At 44.8% G+C, this 24,360-nt stretch overlaps 1 protein-coding gene across 1 annotated transcript in view; it reads right to left on the bottom strand.

Annotated features, from left to right (window-relative positions):
• fstl4 (follistatin-like 4) overlaps positions 1–24,360 on the bottom strand; it is a gene marked incomplete at its 3' end in the record, with an annotated part of 280,325 nt that overhangs the window by 23,642 nt on the left and 232,323 nt on the right. The window contains exons 7-11 of the mRNA XM_080779497.1: positions 16,417–16,537; positions 11,319–11,480; positions 4,992–5,126; positions 4,026–4,052; positions 1,317–1,435 (exon numbers count right to left, since the gene is read on the bottom strand). Of these exons, the coding sequence (XP_080635623.1) occupies positions 1,317–1,435; positions 4,026–4,052; positions 4,992–5,126; positions 11,319–11,480; positions 16,417–16,537 (564 nt within the window). The remainder of the gene's footprint in view (positions 1–1,316; positions 1,436–4,025; positions 4,053–4,991; positions 5,127–11,318; positions 11,481–16,416; positions 16,538–24,360) is intronic.

Genomic DNA, 24,360 nt, shown 5'->3' with positions numbered 1-24,360 from the left:
TCAGATGTGATTAAAAATCCTGCAGCCTGCTGTCTCTGCTGACAAGAGCTTTGTACATCCCTAGTTTCAACAAACATGCGAACGCACGCACACACACATGCGCGTGTGTGCGCCCTCTCCCTTCACCTTGGCGAAGTAGAGAAAATGCTGTTTGCAGCAGTAGCCGGCTAACATAGCTCTCATTGAGTTTGTATCGATCTCTAATATAATTACAGTGTCCTGTAAAACCCAAATCCCTCAGAGGAACAGGCGAACTTTTACCATCTAAAGCCCATTGTTCATGGAGTGCGGCGTTCTTCAATGGATTACAAACCTGGGGGTTTGTACTATAGACTCTATGCAGTCTATCGCATTGAGCTGTTGACTAATGGACATGAGTAATGCATTGCACTTAGTGAAGGGACGGCCAACAGTCTGACAATGGAAAAAAGAGTGGAATTCTCGCTCACGTTAGGGCGCCACATTGTCCTTCACACATGCGTTTTAACCACTGACAACCTGCCGTCCATGTTTCGTCAAGTGGCCAATCAATTGATTGTGTTCCGGTTTGGATCAATGGAACCAACATAGTACATAACAAGTTCTTATTTATTGCTATCACAATGGAATAAAAAATACTTTTATATTCACCTTCAGTATTAATGTTATGTTAAGTGTTTTGCCAAATATTTGGGGGCCCACTTGCAGTACTCTCACGGCCCACAGCTGTACTTAAATAGAATCACTGTTGTTACAGGGTGACACAGCAGTACTTACATATCACTGTTCTTATAGGGCGACACAGCAGTACTTACATATAATCACTGTTCTTATAGGGTGACACAGCAGTACTTACATATCACTGTTCTTATAGGGTGACACAGCAGTACTTACATATCACTGTTCTTATAGGGTGACACAGCAGTACTTACATATCACTGTTCTTATAGGGTGACACAGCAGTACTTACATATCACTGTTCTTATAGGGTGACACAGCAGTACTTACATATCACTGTTCTTATAGGGCGACACAGCAGTACTGACAGTACATATAATCACTGTTCTTATAAGGCAACACAGCAGTACTGACAGTACATAGAATCACTGTTCTTATAGGGCGACACAGCAGTACTGACAGTACATAGAATCACTGTTCTTATGGGGCGACACAGCAATACTGACAGTACATAGAATCACTGTTCTTATAGGGCGACACAGCAGTACTGACAGTACATAGAATCACTGTTCTTATAGGGCGACACAGCAGTACTGAATCACTGTTCTTATAGGGCGACACAGCAGTACTGAATCACTGTTCTTAGGGGGTATACTTACATAGGTGGCGACGATTCTCTCCGTGCGCTTCATGTGCCGTCGTATCTCACACTCACTGGGCTGGAGGACGGTGACGCCCTCATCAGAGAACACGTAGAACATGTTCCCCACACTCAGGCCTGCAGGGGCGAAAAGACCCACACACATGACAAGTAGAGTGAAAACACAACAACACAAAAGACCCACACACATGACAAGTAGAGTGAAAACACACAAAAGCAAGAGTGTGTTTTTCTTTCACAGTGCCAAAATAGCGAACAAGACAAGACTCCTGTTAGCATGATTTGACGTTGGTGTGAATGCACGCTCTGACTGGCTGTCAAGGCACTTTGACAACACCAACAAAAGGCCCTGTCAGCAGCACGTCCAACAACAACAACAACAAAACTGCTGCCTCCAAGTCCTCAAACTGACAAACTCACATCCATACCAGCTCCGTAGAAAAGCTGAGCATTGTATGATAGACTGACAAGACTGCCACAGACATACAAGTAAGTGATTGTAGCTTTAATCTGTTCCAATTAAATTAAGGTTCTTAAAGTGGGGTCCAGGGACCCCATTGGGATCATGGTGGGCGTACATTATTGATAGTTAGACCCTTCTCGGGTCTGTGACTCTGAGAGTGTAGAAATGGAACCAAATGGACCTGTAAAGGTTTCATTTTTGGTTCTATTTCTAACCCTGTCAGTTATTGGGTGACTCTGTGGACTAATGCATCCTAAACTATAGGGATCCTTGAAATAAAATAAGTTTGAGAACCACTGGTCATAAAGACTTAAATAAGACAAAGACCCATACACCGCACTAATGACACTGTGGCAAATTAACTGTCACCAACGCAACTGCTGGAACAATCAATCTACAATGTCCTTTTCTAACAATAGAACTCTGCAGTGTGTGGCTGTGCATGCAGTCAACATAATGTAAAGGGCTATGTGGTAATCATTGATAATGGTGTGTATATATATATATATATATATACAATATGACATGCCTATGAAACGACAATGAGAGGAGGACTATATGACATGCCTACGACGATAGATTGCGCATTACATTCACCCATTCACACACACACATTCATACACCGATGGCGGAGGGAACAATTTACAATTTAGGCCTTTAGCAGACGCTCTTAATCCAGAGCGACTTACATTAAGCAAGAACAAAAAAGCATGGGAATACATCACATACAAACATTTATCAAGAAACATGCGTAAGCTAAGAAAGTAACAGTGGAATATCTATATAATGAAGCTATACATATAAACTATATACATCTATACTACTATGCTATACATATGTACTATGACGTGCTATGACTACATACAATGCAATTATAGTGCTGTCTACATAACATGCTATAAGTCTGTATCAAATGCTATCCAAGTCTACAGAAATGCTATCTAAGGGGGTGGGGTAAGTGCTATGGGCCATGATGGAGTCTGAAAAGGTGGGTTTTCAGACTACGGCGGAAGATTGGGAGTGATGCTGCAGTTCTGACTGCAATGGGAAGTGCATTCCACAGTTTTGGAGCCAGAAGGGAGAAGAGTGTGGAACCATGCAAGGGTCCAACATGCTGCTCATCGGGAGAAATTAGGGGTTCAGCTCAGCGTCTTGCTCAAGGACACTTCGACACCAACTCTGGGGGAGCCCGGCATCGAACTGGGAACCTCACTGTTTCCACCCAGCTGTTCTACCAGCCACTCTGCCCCTGAGCCACTGCCGCCCCGGCATAGGCCATGACATGCTGTGAAACTAGTCCCACTGCCACCCCGGCATAGGCCATGACATGCTGTGAAACTAGTCCTGAGCCACTGCTGCCCCGGCATAGGCTATGACATGCTGTGAAACTAGTCCGGACAGACTTTGGTATTGTGCTGACCCCTTCCATTCTGCCTGTGCACCCTCTGGGTGTTTGTCTGTAATCCTGCTCCTGTATTGAGGTGAGGTGAGCTGAGCAGTGTCTGCCGGGGAAATGGCAATGCATCTCTCTCTCTCTCTCTCTCTCTCTCTCTCTCTCTCTCTCTCCTTCCACGCAGCAGTAGTTTTGTTTGGCTGTGTTTGTTTATTTGTACATTACACCCTACATTGCACTCTCCCACATTCAGGCATTCCTCACCCACATACACTATATAGCAGTTGTTTATATTGTTCATGTTTAATTTAATAAACATATTATTTTCACCACAAGTTCACGGTGTCGTCTCCCATTTTTGCTGTGAATCTGAGCTGCAGTATCTATATATATAAAGGTCATGATACAACTTTCCTATACATGATTTGTACAGCCTGGAGCACAACAGGGTTAATTTTCTCAACAAAACTAGTTTTTATTTGTTTATGTATTACTATCTACAGTAATGGAGGTTAGAGTCATATTATACGCATTTCCCAGAGCCAGAGCAGTTAATGTGCTCTCTGGGTAGACACAATTTTGTGCATAAAGTGGTTTTATTGCGAAGATCCTTCATGTTTTCATTGCTGCTGTCTTTGTACATCCGTAGATTGGGTTCTTCCTTCACTCCAAGAAGAATCCAACCCGTTTTCAACTTGTTAAGTGTGCTTACATTTTGTGCTGCTGGATTTCTTTTGTTTTTCAAAATAGTATATAAGAAAGTGTACAGGCTACCTCAATTCCACATCCATTAAACAAAAACACCAAAATGGGACTATAATAGGGCATGTACAATTTAAAAAATACATTACCTTCTTCTCTCCAAAGAATGTTTGCAACTATGGAATCAGCAGTGGAGTGGTCCAGGGGATAAAAAACAGCAAAGACAAAAGACAAGTTACTTCATCACAGAAAGAGAGAGAGATCGTCCAAAATACAGATTTAGCAGCCAGAACAAGACAAATGTAAATTTGAGGTATAAAGTGTCGCTTCCAATTAATTAAGGCCATTATGTTTCCCCAAAAGACAGAGAATATGTTAATGCATAATTATGAATACAGGTTCATAGCATTAGATTTGCCCTTTCACTTGTCTTTAAGCCTCCAGGTTGTTTAATTTCTTCTTATTATTTTTTCTTTCTTTTTTTGGATTCCCGTACACAGACACAGAAAAACTGGATGCAACATTTCTGTTCCAGAAAAGTACATTATTGCTCTTCATGTGTATTACTCTTAAGCTTCACTTTTTGACAAAGTAAACATGGTATCTCTAGTGCACAGTGTGTCACAGTTTCTCCACTCAAGAATATATTTGGACCTTGGCCCTTGGGACATAAGAGTGTCCATGGGTAAATTCACCGAGAAGAGAAATTACTGTGCTGCAACCCTGCTCTTTGGCAGGCATTTTAGTTTTTCTCTGCAGTGACCCGGGCCACTCAAGGCCTTCCAACATCCTTCTCTTATTGTGTTGCTGTCTACTGAAATAAATCAAAAATTAAGAAACCGCTTCATTCACTACAGTATGTGCACAGAAATGTGCACACCATGCAACGTTGTTCTTACCACCGCGCGTGTGAGTTAGTGAATCGTATAGTCATTTACTACTGACAGGCACTTATGCACACAATTATTAATTAGCATAATACCACGCCTCAACCTCTGCAGAATATAAGGACAGATTACTTTGTATCTCTTCTTTTAAGCACATGAAAAACTAGCGTCCATATTCCACCCTGAGTTAAGTACAGCATGATGAATGACCCCTCCTGCATGACTCACGAGTCTTCTTGGCGGAATCTTCCACAAACAGAGAGGAGATGTCCTCGTCCACGCCCACCTCGTTCTTGGCGATGCAGGTGTAGGCTCCCGTGTCCTCGTAGCGCACGCTGCCGATGTACAGCTCACTGCCGTTGGCTGCGTGGGGGACAGACAACAAAGGGACAGAAAGAAAGGTGACACGTCCTTATCGTCACCTTGCCCTTTTGTGGGTCGTTATTCACATTGACACTTGGATGAAAAGGCCTGTATAGAGTGAGTGCGGTGGAGAGAGAAAAAAGGAGTGCAACATTGTGCTTAAATTCGGAGATTAAGTATGCAGTAGACCGGAGAAAAGGTCCCACGGGTCAAAGTCAAAGACTTTCAAATGGCCAGTCTGAACGAGCCACGCTCATTGTGTAGTTTTGGTCCACTCTAAATTTGCAACAAAGTGAATACCTCGAACAAAGTGAGGACTTATTTAGTCTCAAGACGCAATTACCAACCCTGTGTAAATGCCACTATAAAGAGACACTAGACAGAAAACCCAGTGAGTGCACGGTGCGCAAAGTCTTTTCATGATCTATAGTGAAAACTGTTCTTTGATCTGGTAGTATGAAGAGAACTTGCAATACTGCACCACAATGGCATTCCCTACAGTTCATGCACTTTTGTACTGCAAGCTGTACAGAAAGATTATTTGATTACAGTTCTCTCTTGAACCCTGTTAAGTAAGCCAACTTCTTTCCATTGATCCATATCAAATAAGGATTGAACTACATTAACCCATTAACATTTAACGGCTTTCATGCTCACATTCTTACATAAAATCAACCCATTGAGATCGTGTCTGCAATCCTTTTCATTTAAAATTAAAACATTTATGTCCAGATTTGTATTCTGGCTTGGACTGAATTTCTTCACGGTATAAAGATGTTTTTTAGACAGTAGCACTGTGATCATTCATTCCATGGATGATACAGTAAAAAGTGCAACGTTGTACTCAAATGTTTTACTTTACCCATTTTGACCTGAGGACGATTCTACAAATGTTTTCCAAATCCTAAATCTAAATGTTTCTATGTCAGTGGTTTTCAAACTATTTCACATCAAGGACCTCAAAAAGGATAATGTAATTATGGCCGCAGACCCCCATCTGAAAATATGTTGTTCCAGGGACTATTTGACTTAAAAAAGTTCGCTCTGAAAGATACTCACGATTCACGATTTTTCATTAGCTAAAGTATAACACGATGCTTCAAACACCAAAAGGAGTGCCATAATTTTTCTGCCTCTGGAGACATTACTCTAATAGACCCCCAGGTGTGGTTAGAATATTCAAATATGTCTATTTTTGGTTTCTCAAAAGGCCCAATCGAAATGACAGTGATATAGTGACATCACAATATCATCCCCTTATCCTAACCCCTCCCCCTTTATCATACAACAGCAGCTTTGGGAGCTATTGAAAAATAGCAGATATACAAGCTCATTGTGCGGCACAGAGCGCCACGCTATGAGAGTGTAGATCTGCTATTTTTTTGAAAAATCATCAAAATGTGGCACAGATCTTTGAGTATATGCTTTCACAGCAAACTTTTTAACTTTGCTTCTGGGGGTCCCTGAAACACATTCAGATGGGATTCCGGCGCGGCCAAATACAAAAATAATGATAACAAAAACAAGAAATGTTGTCAAATCTAGTCTCAGGTCTCCATGGGTTAAGCAAATCTACTAATTTACTTCCCACCGCTGGTGGAGACAGACAGGTGGCGCTCCGACAGGACAGCGTGTCGCGGGGCAGCAGCAGCATCATCATCAGAGGCGTTGTTACCACAGCTCTGGTCCTCTGTGATGTACAGAAAAGCTCTCAGATCCCTCCTTCATGAGGCGCTAGCCTTGATCACAGCGCTGCAGTCTTCACAGCGCAGCGGGACGACGGCCACGGCGGCCGTATATGGATCAGACGACACGGCTCAGAGGCCGCGTCAAAGATCACCACGCGACAAAGCCTCGCCCTTCGCCGCCCTAGCTAGCCCTCTCTCTCATCTTTCTCTGTATACATTATGTAATGTGCTATATGTGGTATTCATAGTGTCCTGGTCTCTCTGTGTCCATTTGTCCCTTTGATCCATTCGTCTCTTGATCTGTCCAGCCTTGATACTGTGTGCGTCGCCGCTGAAATGGACACCAAGCTTATTATTATTTAAAAAACTTTCCAAGAATTTTCCAAATTCTTAGAAATGAACAGATCTGCAAGCAAAGCTTTGTGAGCTTTTACACTTTTAGTCAGGGAATATTATCAGTATAATGTCAAATCTGGGAATACATTTCTTACCAAGACTTTTCTTCGCCAATGTGTTTGTAAAGGTGTCTAACATATCCCCGTTTGGTTTCTATTCAACCACCCTAGGGGAATCTTTGACAGCTGCTGAAAGTTGGGGTACCATACAAACGTACTAAATTCGGCCATAGACACTTTCCCAAATGTGCTGACCTCATCACATTTGTGATGACGGCTATGGCCTTTTTTCTTTTTTTTCGTGCAAAACTAATGCTTGGAATGGATTCAGAATCATGAAAACCCCCTAGTCTGACACGTCACATGCTACTTAAAGCATAATTAAATTTAGAACATTTTGCCTTATAATGGTTGTATGGTACCCCAACTTTCAGCTGCTGTCAAAACTTCCCCTAGGGTGGTTGAATAGAAACCAAGGTGAAGGTAATTCACCAATGTATTCCCAGATTTTATTAATATCCTCTGACTATTTGGAATGAAAGTTTGCGGCCCAGTCGTACTGCACACAGTACGACGTGTTGCACACTGACAAATACACATTGTAGAAATCGAAGCAAAGCTGTTTGAATTAGCGAAATAGATTTTTGATGTCCCCAAATTCCTCTTTAAGGGCTTGCCTTGAAGCGAAACCGCCTTGAAGTGACACTTCCTGTAACCACACGCATCCCTAATTATTTCTAATTCATGATTATGTTCTGATCAATCTTATTGACTGCCACTGAACCATCCGGACATTACATTTGATTTTAATATCCTCATTTGCAGCAGTTTGTGGTGCCCGGGATTGTGAAGTTAGTAGGCTGTGTGCCAAAGGAAGAGGCTTTTTAATCTGTGCAACGACACATTTAGCCTCCAGTCAGCTTCTGTTGTGATCTGAACTTTTGGCTTTGCTCTCTTGTATCCGCTCATATTGTCTATAACAATCCCCAGAGGAATATGTTGACATTTAGAATTTCTGATGGATATTTCCGTTCACCAGTGACAGCACTAACTCCCCGAACCATTTCTCAGTCACGCTGTACATGCATAGTTTTGCCTCCAAGCCAAGAACATCCTAATGTTTCTCACGAAGGCTTGTGTTTATCAGAATTTTAAACGGCTACTATTTTAAAAAGCCATAGCCACTGGTTTGAAACAAAAAGTAATAATTAGAAAATAGCAAAAAATACCCAATCTACAGACACTAAAATGAGGCAGGCTAACTGTCATATTGGCGATAAAAAAACAAAACTATTTATTTATGCAATGATATTTACCCAACATTGATGAAGTTATTCAGGTATATGTTTGAGCTAAAGTTATAATGACTTGAGAGAAAATAAAACAAACGAAAAATCTACAAATGAAGCCAATAATGGGTAAAGAATTTACAATATATATATATATATATATATATATATGGCCAAACCGAAACAGATACTGAAATGCATTGAGGCGCTGGCCGGCAGTATGGTTCTTAAGCATTGCAACGTGTTGTGAGCTTGCAGCCGGGCTATGAACGTTTTTTGAAAACTTTTGCCTATAATGACATTCCCAAAATAGGAACGCCAAATAGGTAGATTGTCCTTTCTCATTTTTGACCTGGAGGGTTAGTTGTCCCTTGGAATGTGTCCCTATATGCACACAGTCCTGCCATTACCCAGGCAGGCATGCTTGGCAATATGGCTAAAACCTCTGGCTACCACAGTGTTTATGTGTTGGTGAACCTTGCAGAACCTCCCTTGTTTTGAGTGTTTGAGGGCTGATAACAGGCTATTACTGCAGGTAATGACCCACACACAGCCAATAAACCTCCGCTTAATGAGAACTAGGCCATAAAGAGACGTGGCGGCCCATTCAGTGGTCTCGCTCTCTCTCTGAAATAGAGAGAGCGTCTTTAAAAACACCCTTCCCGCCTGACTGGATAGGCATCGTGGCCCACACACACCTTTATGTATATTTAATTTCACTGTCACACTCTCTTGATCTGTTTTTCATTTGTTCCCAAAGAACAGGTGTGTTTACTCTTTCAAGATCAGCTCCCACTCGCCATCAGAGGGGGGACATAACGATGGTCGAGAGAGCCTGACCAATCAGAGGGGAGGACATCATGATGGTCGAGAGAGCCTGACCAATCAGAGGGGAGGACATCATGATGGTCGAGAGAGCCTGACCAATCAGAGGGAGGACATCACGATGGTCGAGAGAGCCAATCAGAGGGAGGACAACATGATGGTCGAGAGAGCCTGACCAATCAGAGGGGAGGACATCATGATGGTCGAGAGAGCCAATCAGAGGGAGGACATCATGATGGTCGAGAGAGCCTGACCAATCAGAGGGAGGACATCATGATGGTCGAGAGAGCCTGACCAATCAGAGGGAGGACATCATGATGGGCGAGAGAGCCTGACCCCAATCTTGGCTTTCATCCGGGGAACATCATTTTCCAGCTTGGCCCAGATGAGTGCAGCATGCCCACAGAGGCGTGCAGAGGAGAGGGGAGCCGTTAGGGGTTAAGATTCCTACAACATGAATTTCAACTTTTGTTTTTTTGGCGGGGTTTCTATGTACAGTGGTCTCACAACAGGCCGACTGATTTGGTGCTACTTGCCCTACTTTGTATAATCCCACCCCCTCCTCAATTCCAAATGAGCCTTTAGTCTTTGGAGACTGTGGGAGGGGAGGGCGGTGGGCCTTATTATAACGACCCAAAGATGTGGGAGGGGAGTAGCTGGCACATCGGGACAAACTGCTTTAGAAGCTACACAGAAATGACATGGACTGTTTATATCAGAGTGGTGATTTAGGCTCAAACCATTAGAAATAAACATTTGAGGGACATGAACAATATGATATTAAATATTAAAAACAGTTTTAAAATGCATGTTGTAGTTCCTTTAAGTGACACTGGAAATACTCAGCTCCACTGGTTTATTAAGATTCAACGTTTCGATCACTAGGATCTTCTTCAGGAATCTAGTAGTTCCTTTAACTCCATCCCTGCTGCCACTAGATGGCGCCATTGGCTCATACTGCCACGGTTTTGTCGGTAGTGCTGTCGCCTCACAGCTAGAAGGTCCTGGGTTCGATTTCCCGCTGGGGACGCTGTGGGTGCTGGTTCTCTCCTCCGTGTCATCAGTGCCCATACCCGAGGCGGGGTTGGCGAAAGGGCATTTCTGTGTGGAGTTTGCATGTTCTCCCCTGCTCTCCCTGCAGGTACCCTCACAAAAAACATGCATTAATCCTGGTCTCTAAACTACCTCCCCTGGCCAGCCGGGGCGCCTGATGGAGGGGAAAGGAACTGGTCGGAATAACGTGTTCCTTCCACACGCTACGTCCGGCTGGGGAAATTCTCCCCTGTCAGGTGAAAAATGTAGGGGTGTACATTAGAGTCCACTCAGCACCTGTACCGTAGTATCAAGGGCAACACCATCAGGTTTATGAACAGCTTTCATCCGGCTACCATCAGAACCGCTGAACACGGCCTGACACTATAGGCTAGCCTTGGAATTGACGTTTCCTTGTGGATCTACCATGTGGAAAGTTACCACCTCTGTGGTCTACTGTATATGCGGTTGAGCCTGACAACGCATTGATACTCTCCTTTGCACCATAAAACCTTTTTGCACCGTAGTTATGTCTAACCTCTGTATCAGCTGGATTATGCTATACATTATATCGTGTATATATGTAGATATGTTGGATTATTTTGCCTCTCCTCTCTTGTTTTCTTTTCTCTTTCTGAAAATAACAAAACCAATGCAGCTTGGAGGAAGCATGAGCTCAGTTCGGGGCTCTCCCCAGGTTGGCAACGGGAGAGTAGCGCCCAGGATTACAGTTTAGGCATTGGGTTAGGGTGAAAAAATGGGTTACAAAGAATGTGGAAACAACCAAACAAAACAACGGAGAGCTTGCACAAAGATTTCAGCAACTTATTTGCACCTGTTGTGACAATAAAGTTGACTGTCACATACACAGAGTTCCTCACCAATGAGAGAGAGTTGTTGTCACATACACAGACTTCCTCACCAATGAGAGAGAGTTGTTGTCACATACACAGACTTCCTCACCAATGAGAGAGAGTTGTTTGTTGGATCTGGGCGCCAGGTCCATGCCGTTCTTCAGCCAGAGGAGTTTGGGATCTGGAATGCCGTCGGCATGGCAATGAAGGCTGGCAGACACACCTGGCTCCTGGGCCTGAGTCTCTGGATACACCAGGATGACTGGAGGGACTGGGCACACGCACGCACACACACACACACACACACACACACACACACACACACACACACACACACACACACACACACACACACACACACACACACACACACACACACACACACACACACACACACACACACACACACACACACACACACACACACACACACACACACACAGAGAGAGGAGTCAAACAAAACCGCAACCAAACACACGCGCGCACACACACGCACAGTCGCACACGCACACGCACACTTTTGTTTGATGGCGAACCACAGTTCCTGGGGGAGCGCTAACAACCGCGCCGCACGTAAACCACACGCAGCGGTGCAGAAAGGCATTCGTCTCAGCTCGCCACCGAACATAATCGCACATAACAACAATCCCAACAGCTACGGGGGTGCTCCAATACAAGTTGAGGCACCGTGTGAAATAAACCAAAACGCAGAGCGGATGTGGACCAAATACATACAGTCGTCTCCGAGGACCGGAGAGAGCATTTACATGAGGTAGAATAATGACACATATGAAATCATGTGGTAATACGGAAGCTCCGTTTATATACTGTACGTACGTGCAGGGCAGGAGCTACAGTAAATGGCACCTTCCGCTTAGGTCAGAGTTAATACATTTGCATTAAATGCATTTGAATTAAGACTAAGAACGTTGCCGTGTGGATGATGTTGTAATACTTAACCCTTGGTGACATTGTGGTTTAAGTAGCCTATTAAACACCCATATACTACCATTAGTCGATGGTCACTCACTACACCACTGTCTGTGTATACTGATGCTGGGTTTTTTTTTGCACACTTTATAAAAGGTATTACTAGTCGTAGATTACCTGAATTATACACGTTTTTGTTTTAATAATGTATTACCTATACTTGTATTATATTTTGCACAATAATATTGTATATATTATATGCTGGACATCATTAATGCACTAGTGTTTCCCAAGATAGTTTGTCTCTTCTTTTCCCTTGCCTACTCGTTCATATCACCTGACAATCTGTTTCAGCAATCTACTGCCCGTGGCTCTCTGGCTATGAATAAAAACTCCTTTCACGCATTTGCTATACTATTTATTTACCGTGGCATTTAGCCATTCATGAACGTGTCAATGTGCGTTTTAAACCATATCCGTCACCCCCCCCCCCCCCCCCATCCCCCCCCCCCCCCCTCATGCCGCGGCTATAGAGTATGCATTTGGTCGCCCCGTTTACAAAATCCAACGGCATAAATGCAAAGTTGTTGACTTTGTTCACTAAGCCTGTCCAATCTCCGTTGATGGGTAGAAACACCTTGAATCCCCAACACAAACATATGGTAATTGTCCACTCCAGATGATCCGCCTCCCAGGAAATTAGCACTCTTCTCTTCCCCTCCATCTCTCTCTCTCTGTCTTCTTTTCATCCGTCCGACTCCTCCATCGTTCCCTCCTGTCTCCTCCCACACGGTCTCTGTCATGGAGCTGAAATACTACGCGGTGAAATCCTTAGCGTTGTCTAAACTCAGAGAGCATACAGATGGAATCGCATGGACCCGTATAAACGCCATAAGGGTCCACGTGGTTCCATTTGTACGCTCTCTGAGATAAATTAATACTCTCACTATCGGAACACAATCACGGCAGTGGTCGCCTCTTAATTGAAACTAATTTCCGTTTGCTTTTCTTTATTCTCCTTAACGCACATCAGTCGGCCTCCGAGACAAAAGCTCCCGGGGTGGGGGTGGTTGTTATCTTTGATTTGTTATGGAATAGGGGGGGCTTTTAAATGCCTCCTTCCCCGGGTTCTCGTTGAAGAGAGGCCTGGTAATCAATCGACAGGAGGGAAAAGGACTAAAGGAGGGAGGAAAAGACTTATGTGCACGACTGCATTGAGAAACGGTGTGTTTGTGTTTGTGCTATGATAACTGTTCACTTACTAGGGCGTCAATGTGTGGATTGCGTGCACGCTCGGGCTTGTTTGTGTGTGTGTGTGTGTGTGCGCGTGCGTGTGTGTGTGTGTGTTACCTGCTGGCTATTGTACCGTAGCTAAAGTGGTTTACATGCCCGGTGTGCGATCGATTGAACACGCTGTGTGAACATCACACACTTGAGAAAAATACTGCCATCTTTGGCAATTTAGACCGTGTGACGAGATCCAGTTTGAGGCGATGTCTTTGCCTCGACAGTTACGGCCCTGCGAGGCGCTGCTATGAAAACGGCACTTTACCATTAGCATTTTGTCCCCGTGTGCATGGGGGGGATAATCACCGTGTGACACTAGCGCTGCATTTTTACCGACGTCTAAACGAAGGTCCTGTTAAGTACACATGCACGCTTATGTAAATATAGAGAGCTGTATTGGCAGCAAAGCTGCCCTGCAAACACACAGGATTTAACCACACATGTGAACCCATTTAGCGTCCCCATAATCTGGGGTGAACATCCTCTGAAAATAGCCGCCGCGCTTAATGCCTCGCAACACGTCGCGTTGTTGCGAGCTTTCGGACCGGCTGTTTTCACTGAGGAGATTTGGCGTAGAGAGGAATAAAGTACAGTAACCAGTGGTTCCCAAACCTTTTAGCTCAAGACCCCAAAAATTACATTTGATGTTTGCTCTGGACCCAAACTATAGTGACAATAGCGCCGCGTTGTGAGCTTGTAGATCTTCTATTTTCTCAAGTTCTTAAACATTTGTTTTCTAATTAAGACTAGAGTAGAAAGAAATTGTGGAATGAAATTAACTGAAAAGTGGTGAAGTGGTCCTTTAAGCGTTAGGTGATTTAGAAGCATTATCAAAAAAAAGTTTACACAATCCTTAATTTATTTAAGTATAAGATTTGTGAGAAACACCATGTCCTTGATTTACTTTAATAAATGACAGTGGGACATGCGTCACCGTCGAATTACAAACAAACAAATAAGAGCAAACAGCTTTTAGACTAACCATCCATTTAATGGAATAATTAATGTAATTATTCTATTTAATGGAAGGGGAAATAACCTGAGCTTATAATGAATTTAATGTGTTTATTGGAATCTCATCTAGAAAATATAATTTGAAACACAATCACAATAATAGAACGTGCCTTAATGCACATGCAATGATTGATTGGCCTATGAGTGCAGTGCAAAGAGGAAACAACAATCAATTAGCAGATACTTTACCCCTGATTTTTACCCTCTCAGAATTAAATTAACCCATTCTGACCGGGAACCCGTTTTGGTGTTCAGCATCATGTTATGCTTTAGCTATTGAAAAATAGCAGATCTACAAGCTCATAGCGCGCCACCGAGTGGCGCGCTACGAGCTTGTAGGTCTGCTATTTTTGAAAAATCGACGAACGACTGACATTTTTTAAAATCTGATCTCAGGTCAGAATGGGTTAATCAGACCCAGTGTGTGTCCTAGTAGAAACCTCGTATGAATCTGATCTCAGGTCAGAATGGGGTTAATCAGACCAGTGTGTGTCCTAGTAGAAACCTCGTATGAATCTGATCTCAGGTCAGAATGGGTTAACAGTGTGGATTTACAGTTTTACTGTGCGGAGGCGTGTCCTATACCTCGGTAGGGCCTAATGGGACCTGACGTCTTCTTAGATTGTCCATGTCTGCCCCTCGATGAAAACTCACCCACTGATAGTCTTTTGATCCTTTGGCCCTCGGCGCCGAGATCATCTTTTGACGTGTGATTTATTTATATGTATTGATTACGTTTCATAACGCTGTTCTGCACGCGTCTGTCATCTGTATCACTCCAGTTGCCATGCGACGGAGGTAAACAGGAAGAAACGGGGGGTGCAGTACTTAGTTTAGACTAGTCATGGGTTAGACCATAGTCATTAGTCCTACATCTCAAACCCTCACCCTAAACCTAACCTCCCACGGGGCAGCACACCTAAACCTAACCTTAACTCATGTCTAACCAATGACTAGTCTAAACTAAGCATGCACCCCAAAAAGGGTAAATGAAAAGTCAGCTGGCTATGGGAGCGGATGTTTTTTTTAATCCATTTAACTCCGATTCCTTTTCCAGGCTGCATTTTGGCTCATAACTAAAGCGCTTATGATCGCCGATTACAACCCGTTTACGAGTGAACGGCTTCCAAAATAAAATGCCTGAGACCAGATTCTAAAAAAAATAATAATAAAAAAGTTTCTATATCGGTGGTTCTCAAACTTTTTCATCAATCAATCTGTGAATATAAAATATAACAAGAAAGATCAAAACCATAACAAGAGAGCATCAACTACATATGAATAGTAATAGCAAAAACAAAAGGAGCGACTAAAACAGGAACACGGACATGCAATGATCTACTGTAAGTAAAAGCAATGCTAAAGAGGTGCGTCTTAAGATTTCGTTTCAAAATGTCCACAGATCTCTTCAGACCTTCTGGTGTGCCCATACGCCTTCCTCCATCTCCAGTCATGTCTGTTCCCAGTATTGTTTACCTCCCATTGTTGTCGTCGCTCTGTCGTTTTTGTCTCGCTATATACCTGTATTTTATTCCCTTGTTTTTTTTGTTCGTTTTTTTTGTGTGATTACTTGTAAATGTATGTGAAGTTGTTTGTGTGTATGAGTGTATCATTTATATATCCTGTGAAAGTATGTGACAGCTGATGTTGTGAAAAAAGAAAAAAAAAATCAGTTGTAAGAAAAATGTATACCTGTAATTCTGTGAAGTTGCCTAAACTGAAATAAAAACAAAGAAAAATGTCCACAGATTCAGAGAAGCGTAGATCCCTTGGCAGGCTATTCATGTCAAGGACTCCCCAAAGTATCTGTAATTGACCGCCGACCCCCATCTCAAAATGTGTTGTTCGTAGCGCGGCACCAAGTGCCACGCTACGAGCTTGTAGATCTGCTATTTTTCAACAGCTAAAGTTTAAAATAAGGGTTAAAAGCTATGAGGTGACCTCGGTGTTAAGTGAAGTAAGGAGCCTCTACTAACCATTCACCTGCAGCACATGTGTCTGGTAGAGGTCCTCGTAGCCGTAGGCGTGGCAGCTGTAGCTCCCCATGTGGATGGTCGTCACCTTGGTGATGTACAGAGAGCCGTCATCCCCAAAGTCCTGGGGAACGGAGAGAGAGGGAGGGAGAGAGAGAGAGAGTTAGTAAGGAACAATTGGGGGGAAATGTGGGCGAAGAGTCGAAGGGTAGGTGTGGGAAATCAAAGTACAGTAGCGTGATGTGATATATATATATATATATATATATATATATGGGGTATCACATGCATGCGCGCACACACACACACACACACACGCATGCACCCATGCACACACGCACACACGCACGCACCAGTGGGGAAGTGAAGTGACGGCGCGGAGATGATGGAGAGGAAAGACGAGAGTGATGTGAGAAGGAACAGAGACCATGAATCAAGGAGTTTCCCCGTTGGGCCGAGGCAGGCGTTGGGGGATTTGATCGCCCCTCTCTCTACCACCCCCCCCACCCTCGCCACGCTGCCTCAGTCTGATAAATGGCAAGGGTTAAAAATATAACGCCCATTAGCTTGATGAATGATGCCGCTTGTGTGTGTTGCTGGCGCAGGATAGCGCATGCATGCATGCGGCCACCGGGGGGTTGCCAGTGTGGAGTCTGTCAGGTCTCACCTCAGGGGGAGGGGCGAGTTACCATGACAACCAGGCACGCCCATGGCCGGGTCATAGACTCAGTGTATTATCCCAGAGCAATTCTAAATCAGCTGCGCCTCATTCCGGCCGCCGCCCTGGTTAGCAATTAAGGACAGCCGCAGCCTGTCAGCCGCGCCCTTTATAAACAGCCTGCGCACCTAGCAGTATCAGATCCCTGCTACACACAGACGCTCGCGCAGCATATGCCGTCCACTCGGCGTTGGATGGTAAGTCCACACTCCTCTCACTTATGGACTCTCACGTATGGACTATGTTTATTGTTTGATTGTTTGTATCACCACTCAATTGCTCTCTTATATTCTCACATCACCAGGCTTGTAGGAGTGGGGCTGGAAGCACACGCAGGAGCGTGTGCCCCCCATAGACAAGTATACACGGAGAGCCGCATGCATACTGGAGACCCACCTGGCTCGTATCGGGGACGAGTGCGGAAGACGGGACCCCCGTATGGAAACGGCAGCCCCACAGCTCCATAAGGTCGCAGTAAGACAAACCGTTCACTATCTATCACCCGTGTTATTAAGAAGAGGCACTCATAGTGGCAAATGAGCAGCTAAGGATAATAACGAAGATTGTGAATGAAGGAAGTCACCCTGTCGATGCTAAATGAAGACTGTGAATGAAGAGTGTCACCGTGGTGTTGTACACTGAAGATTGTTGAATGAAGATAACCCCGTAGAGACTAATGGAAGCTAGCAGGCTCTAGATAAAGTGTCACGTACACCCTGTGAAAGAAGACAGGCCCGTGTTATGTTTATTTCACCCTTGAAGAGACTTTAAGTTGGCTTGCGCCGCCAGGCCCGGTGAAAGAAGACCGTTAGAAACTAGAGCGCTTACTTTGTGTTAACCCCCTGACTGCCGTTGTCGTACCGACACGGCCACCCAGTAGATAGAGAGAAATAAGAATATAAATGCTTGTGTATCTTCCTGTTGGCCGAGCCTAAGGGGCCCTCCGTACCATCCCCGCCCGGTACCATACCAAGTACTTTTACTCTAATTACTCACCACCCCGTATCCGAGTACTTCTACTCTAAAGTACTCTTCTGTGCCTTGTGGATAGAGAAAGATACGCACCCCCTTACCTACCTCCGGGGGAGCCTCCTGGCCTCCTCTGGAACCTGGAAAAGAAGAAGAGAAAGAGTTATACAAAGGTCCAGTTGGTAGACTGCCTAGACCGGGTGTCTCAGGCCCCAACTTTGTACTTACCTTGTGCTCTGACCGTATGCTAACATCCCCTCTCATCCTCTGCAGTGACGACTCCCGCCTCGGAGCCGGGACCTCATGCAAAGAATATTACTGTCTGAGTTCTGTTTGTGAAAACTGACTTTGTTTGAACCTGTTGGAGAAATAAAGCAAGGGGCGCCATCGTGTGTCTAACCCCTGAAACTGCACTCTGAGTTGTATTTCCCACCCGACCTCCCACATATGGTGGAGAAGATCCAGACCTGGCCACGCCCGGTGACCAAGAAGCAGGTCAAGTCCTTCCTCGGCCTGATCGCCTATTACCAGAAGTTCGTCCAGAACTTCGCCACGATCGCGGCCCCCCTCCACGACTTGACCAAGAAGAACCTTCCCCACCACGTCCAGTGGACGGACGAGGCGGACGAAGCCTTCCGCACGTTGAAGACCGCCCTGTGCAGCGAGCCGGTGCTCGTGGCGCCGGACTTCACAAGGCCCTTCATCCTCGCCACGGATGCGTCCAACACCGGGGTCGGCGCTGTCCTGTCCCAGCCGCTAGACGGAGATGAGCATCCCGTACTGTACATCAGCAGGAAGCTGCTGAAGCACGAGCGTAACTACTCCACTGTCGAGAAGGAGTGCCTGGCCGTGAAATGGGCCATCCATCACCTCCGGTACTACTTATGGGGCAGACAGTTCACCCTCGTGACCGACCACGCGCCACTCAAGTGGATGGCGGCGAACAAAGACCGCAACGACCGTGTCACCCGCTGGTTCGTCGAGCTCCAGAGCTACAAGTTCGAGATAGAGCACCGGCCCGGGACCAAGATGAAACACGCGGACGCGCTCTCAAGACTGTACGAAGACGAGGGAAGTAGTCAAGCTCCTTGCAGTAGCAAGAAACTTAGGGGGGGAGTGTGTGGAGTCTGTCAGGTCTCACCTCAGGGGGAGGGGCGAGTTACCATGACAACCAGGCACGCCCATGGCCGGGTCATAGACTCAGTGTATTATCCCAGAGCAATTCTAAATCAGCTGCGCCTCATTCCGGCCGCCGCCCTGGTTAGCAATTAAGGACAGCCGCAGCCTGTCAGCCGCGCCCTTTATAAACAGCCTGCGCACCTAGCAGTATCAGATCCCTGCTACACACAGACGCTCGCGCAGCATATGCCGTCCACTCGGCGTTGGATGGTAAGTCCACACTCCTCTCACTTATGGACTCTCACGTATGGACTATGTTTATTGTTTGATTGTTTGTATCACCACTCAATTGCTCTCTTATATTCTCACATCACCAGGCTTGTAGGAGTGGGGCTGGAAGCACACGCAGGAGCGTGTGCCCCCCATAGACAAGTATACACGGAGAGCCGCATGCATACTGGAGACCCACCTGGCTCGTATCGGGGACGAGTGCGGAAGACGGGACCCCCGTATGGAAACGGCAGCCCCACAGCTCCATAAGGTCGCAGTAAGACAAACCGTTCACTATCTATCACCCGTGTTATTAAGAAGAGGCACTCATAGTGGCAAATGAGCAGCTAAGGATAATAACGAAGATTGTGAATGAAGGAAGTCACCCTGTCGATGCTAAATGAAGACTGTGAATGAAGAGTGTCACCGTGGTGTTGTACACTGAAGATTGTTGAATGAAGATAACCCCGTAGAGACTAATGGAAGCTAGCAGGCTCTAGATAAAGTGTCACGTACACCCTGTGAAAGAAGACAGGCCCGTGTTATGTTTATTTCACCCTTGAAGAGACTTTAAGTTGGCTTGCGCCGCCAGGCCCGGTGAAAGAAGACCGTTAGAAACTAGAGCGCTTACTTTGTGTTAACCCCCTGACTGCCGTTGTCGTACCGACACGGCCACCCAGTAGATAGAGAGAAATAAGAATATAAATGCTTGTGTATCTTCCTGTTGGCCGAGCCTAAGGGGCCCTCCGTACCATCCCCGCCCGGTACCATACCAAGTACTTTTACTCTAATTACTCACCACCCCGTATCCGAGTACTTCTACTCTAAAGTACTCTTCTGTGCCTTGTGGATAGAGAAAGATACGCACCCCCTTACCTACCTCCGGGGGAGCCTCCTGGCCTCCTCTGGAACCTGGAAAAGAAGAAGAGAAAGAGTTATACAAAGGTCCAGTTGGTAGACTGCCTAGACCGGGTGTCTCAGGCCCCAACTTTGTACTTACCTTGTGCTCTGACCGTATGCTAACATCCCCTCTCATCCTCTGCAGTGACGACTCCCGCCTCGGAGCCGGGACCTCATGCAAAGAATATTACTGTCTGAGTTCTGTTTGTGAAAACTGACTTTGTTTGAACCTGTTGGAGAAATAAAGCAAGGGGCGCCATCGTGTGTCTAACCCCTGAAACTGCACTCTGAGTTGTATTTCCCACCCGACCTCCCACATATACACATATACACACATATACAGGATAGCGCATGCATGCATGCGGCCACCGGGGGGTTGCCAGATATACAGGATAGCGCATGCATGCATGCGGCCACCGGGGGGTTGCCAGATATACAGGATAGCGCATGCATGCATGCGGGCACCAGGGGGTTGCCAGATACAACTTAGGGCGGTTTAAAGCATTAAATCGTTTGCCTGTCCCGCGCCGACAGTGGTGGGAAAAGTACTCGGATGTTTTACTTACTAATGTAAAAGTATCAATGTTTAATTCATGCCGTAGTTGTCCCTTTCCTTGTGTGCAATTATCTAAAATTGCCGTCCACGATGGAGGTTATGAAGCCAACATGGTTGCCATTACAATATTCATGGAGTCATCGACGATACAATCTACAGCTCTGACCAGTTGACACAGGGTCACTCAACAACAGGGATTAACTAGATTAAGAACAACTGTAAATGTATACTCTGTTACAAGTAGATGTCCCGTATTAAAAAAGTACACAAGTAGAAAGTATACTCGCACAGAATGTAAAATGTTCAAGTTTTCAAATGTACAGAGTGGTGGAACTCCACCAACTTTCCAGGGAGACGACACTCGAAGACCCTGAGGTTTAAGACTGACTGACTGACTGACTGACTGACTGCCCACACTGGTTTTTTGGACATAATCAGATCAGATATGTGGGACATTCCGGCATTGTTGTTGTCTGTGTGTGAATATTCAGACATATCGTTGTTGTTAACGACAGAGTGCCATAGGCGTGCACAATGCTTAACTTACAGTATAGGCTATACTCCGGAAGATCTGCAAACTAATGTAGTTGCAACACAACACAACACATTATAAACCAGCCTCCCTATATTTACATTGTATTCACATTTCAACCTGTCGATCGATTCCATTGTTTTTATTTTATTTTTTTATCTCATTGAAGTAAAGTGTGACAGAGCACACACAGGGGTCCTGGGTAGGACTTGGTTCATAGTTTTTATTAGTCTGCAGAATTAATATGAATTAATATATTCTAATTAGTCTTATTTTCCTGTTGAAAGAGGTGTCTGGATGTGTAAGAAAGAAAAGGAGAAAAAAAAAGTCACCAAGCAGGAACGCAGATGTTTTCTGCATGTTAAGTTAGCGGGGCTGTCGTGGGAATAGGTTGACGACACAGAAAGACAAATAGGGTATATACAGTAATACCACTACAGTAATACCACTGTAGACTCAGTTACAGTATTCACTGGTATGCATACTACTACATAATTAGAATTGGCCATGCATGCACTCCCAGGAGTACAATGCATAATGAACAATAACCGTACATGCGGTTTGTACAAAAATATATGCCTGTAACTATTTAAGGTCGCCCCTGGACAAAATATGAATAGAATCCTAATGAGTTAGGATGGATGTTTTCTCTCTCTGTCTGAGTGGTTGTCATCAGCGACTATACAGAAGAGATGATGAAGTGCTTTTGAACTGAAGTGTAGGGGGGATTTATTTATCAGTGCTCATCCAAAGAGATTTGCCGAAATTGTACACGGGAACGGTTCTGTTGGCGTCATTTAAGCGCACAAAAGCATGCATACGTTAATGAGGACATTATAGGTTAAGGACCCTGTAGCCTTTTGTCTAAGAAAAAACTACAATCCAGGGGCTGATCCATGGACGTGAACAAAGAGCACATGAACGGAGTCGAACTAGCGTGGTGGTTCCTTTTGAGCCGCACAACCTCACAGTACCAAATCCACTGGTCTATGCACACATCTACGTCTCTCCTCTTGTCTAGGAGAGCAGCTTCATGAAGCCCAGAATAGCACTAATGAAATAATAATCACCGGCACAGGCATGCATGTATAGAGCTGGAATAATGTGTTTTCCAGGGCGACGCCATGCACGCACACGCTAGCACAAAATAAAAGTCCTCTTTTCCGCGACCTTAATTAAAGTAGGTATGCAGTAATTGTTTTCAATAAAGGGAACATGTATTATTCATTCTGCCGCAGAGTGAATTATTTCCGTCTAATAATCCAGGCGTACATCTGCTCTGCGCTTTAACGGTGAAGCGGACGGGCGGGGACCTGCACTGTTAAGACGTTGTAGCAGATTATAATAATATTCTATGTAATTGCCCGTGGCTTTGCTCCTCCTCTGACACAAAGAGGGAGCGGGTTTTGAGCGGCCTAAAAACACACAGCACTTTCACTTATTCGCCATACTCAATATGCAAAATGTGCTGTTTTTATGCGCGAGCGGCTGGTGTGTGAGAACCCAGGAGTAAGGGAGAAGGGAGAAAGTGAGTCGGAGAAAGGAGAATGTGGATTAATAGGAGAACACAGGGCTGCTTATCTACCAGAGTAAAGGCAGCTTTGTGTGTTGAATGCCACTAGTTTATGGCCGTCAGACAGTGTTACCTTTTCAGCATGGACGGAAACAGAGCCCTATTAGTCTTTTGAACAACACACCATTTAGACTTAGTCCAATTTAGTCTCCTGAAATTGTTTGGTCTAGTCTAGTCTTATAGTCGACTAAATCGACTCAAAATCTTAGTCTTAATTTTGCCAGAAAAGATTCAAGTCAGCCGCTGCAAGAAAATTACGAATATAGGAGCTTGCTCTGTCTCTAAATGGTATTTTGGTCGAGCATTACCCGCTATCTCACCGGTATTTGCGTCTAGAGGTGTGGTCATAGACGTGTTGGCACGCTTTCCCCTAAATTGCTATTTTGGTCACACACATTTGGGAAGGCGCATAGTGGAGTTTAAAAGCACCCGTAAGCCGCATGCCAAATGATTGCAGCACAAGTGAGACGTCAAGGCAAGCAACGCATCACTCTTCCATGGGAGACCGTGTGGCTATGAAGCAACGCATCACTCTTCCATGGGAGACCGTGTGGCTATGAAGCAACGCATCACTCTTCCATGGGAGACCGTGTGGCTATGAAGCAACGCATCACTCTTCCATGGGAGACCGTGTGGCTATGAAGCAACGCATCACTCTTCCATGGGATACCGTGTGGCTATGAAGCAACGCATCACTCTTCCATGGGAGACCGTGTGGCTATGAAGCAACGCATCACTCTTCCATGGGAGACCGTGTGGCTATGAAGCAACGCATCACTCTTCCATGGGAGACCGTATGGCTATGAAGATCTCTTAAAGGCAATGGCATGTGGCACAGTGATTGGTTTAATTATTATTTAACGCCCAAACCACACCTATGCATAATGTAACGGGTAACGGAGGTGTTTTAGGGATTTAGACAGGTGACCAAAATACCAACTTTAGTGGGGGAACACCCCACTGCTAAATCCCCAAATAGTGTATTTAGAATGCTCGAATATGGAGCCCAAAGTCTTTTGAATAACACTCTTTGGTACTGTAAGTAAATAATTATGTCAATACTTTTGTACTTGTTATGCAAGTACATTTCTCTCACTAATATGGCAAACCCTATTTTAATTGGTGATTTCCATTTCCTTATTAATGACTGCACTGATTCAAGGGCAATGAAATCCGTGGATCTTGAGGAGATAAGCCCATTCATCAAAGATAATTACAGACAACAAAACAACCATAAAGTCCAGTCTTTTGAAGCTGCGATCCATAACTTTCACGTCTTATCCGGGAATCAAATCCGTCTCCCTCGTGTG

This window comes from Protomyctophum bolini, assembly GCF_963924005.1.
Source record: "Protomyctophum bolini genome assembly, chromosome: 13".
NCBI classification, from domain to species: Eukaryota; Metazoa; Chordata; class Actinopteri; order Myctophiformes; family Myctophidae; genus Protomyctophum; species Protomyctophum bolini.
Note: the sequence above shows the minus strand (reverse complement) of the source record. Positions and strands in the feature narration are given on the sequence as shown.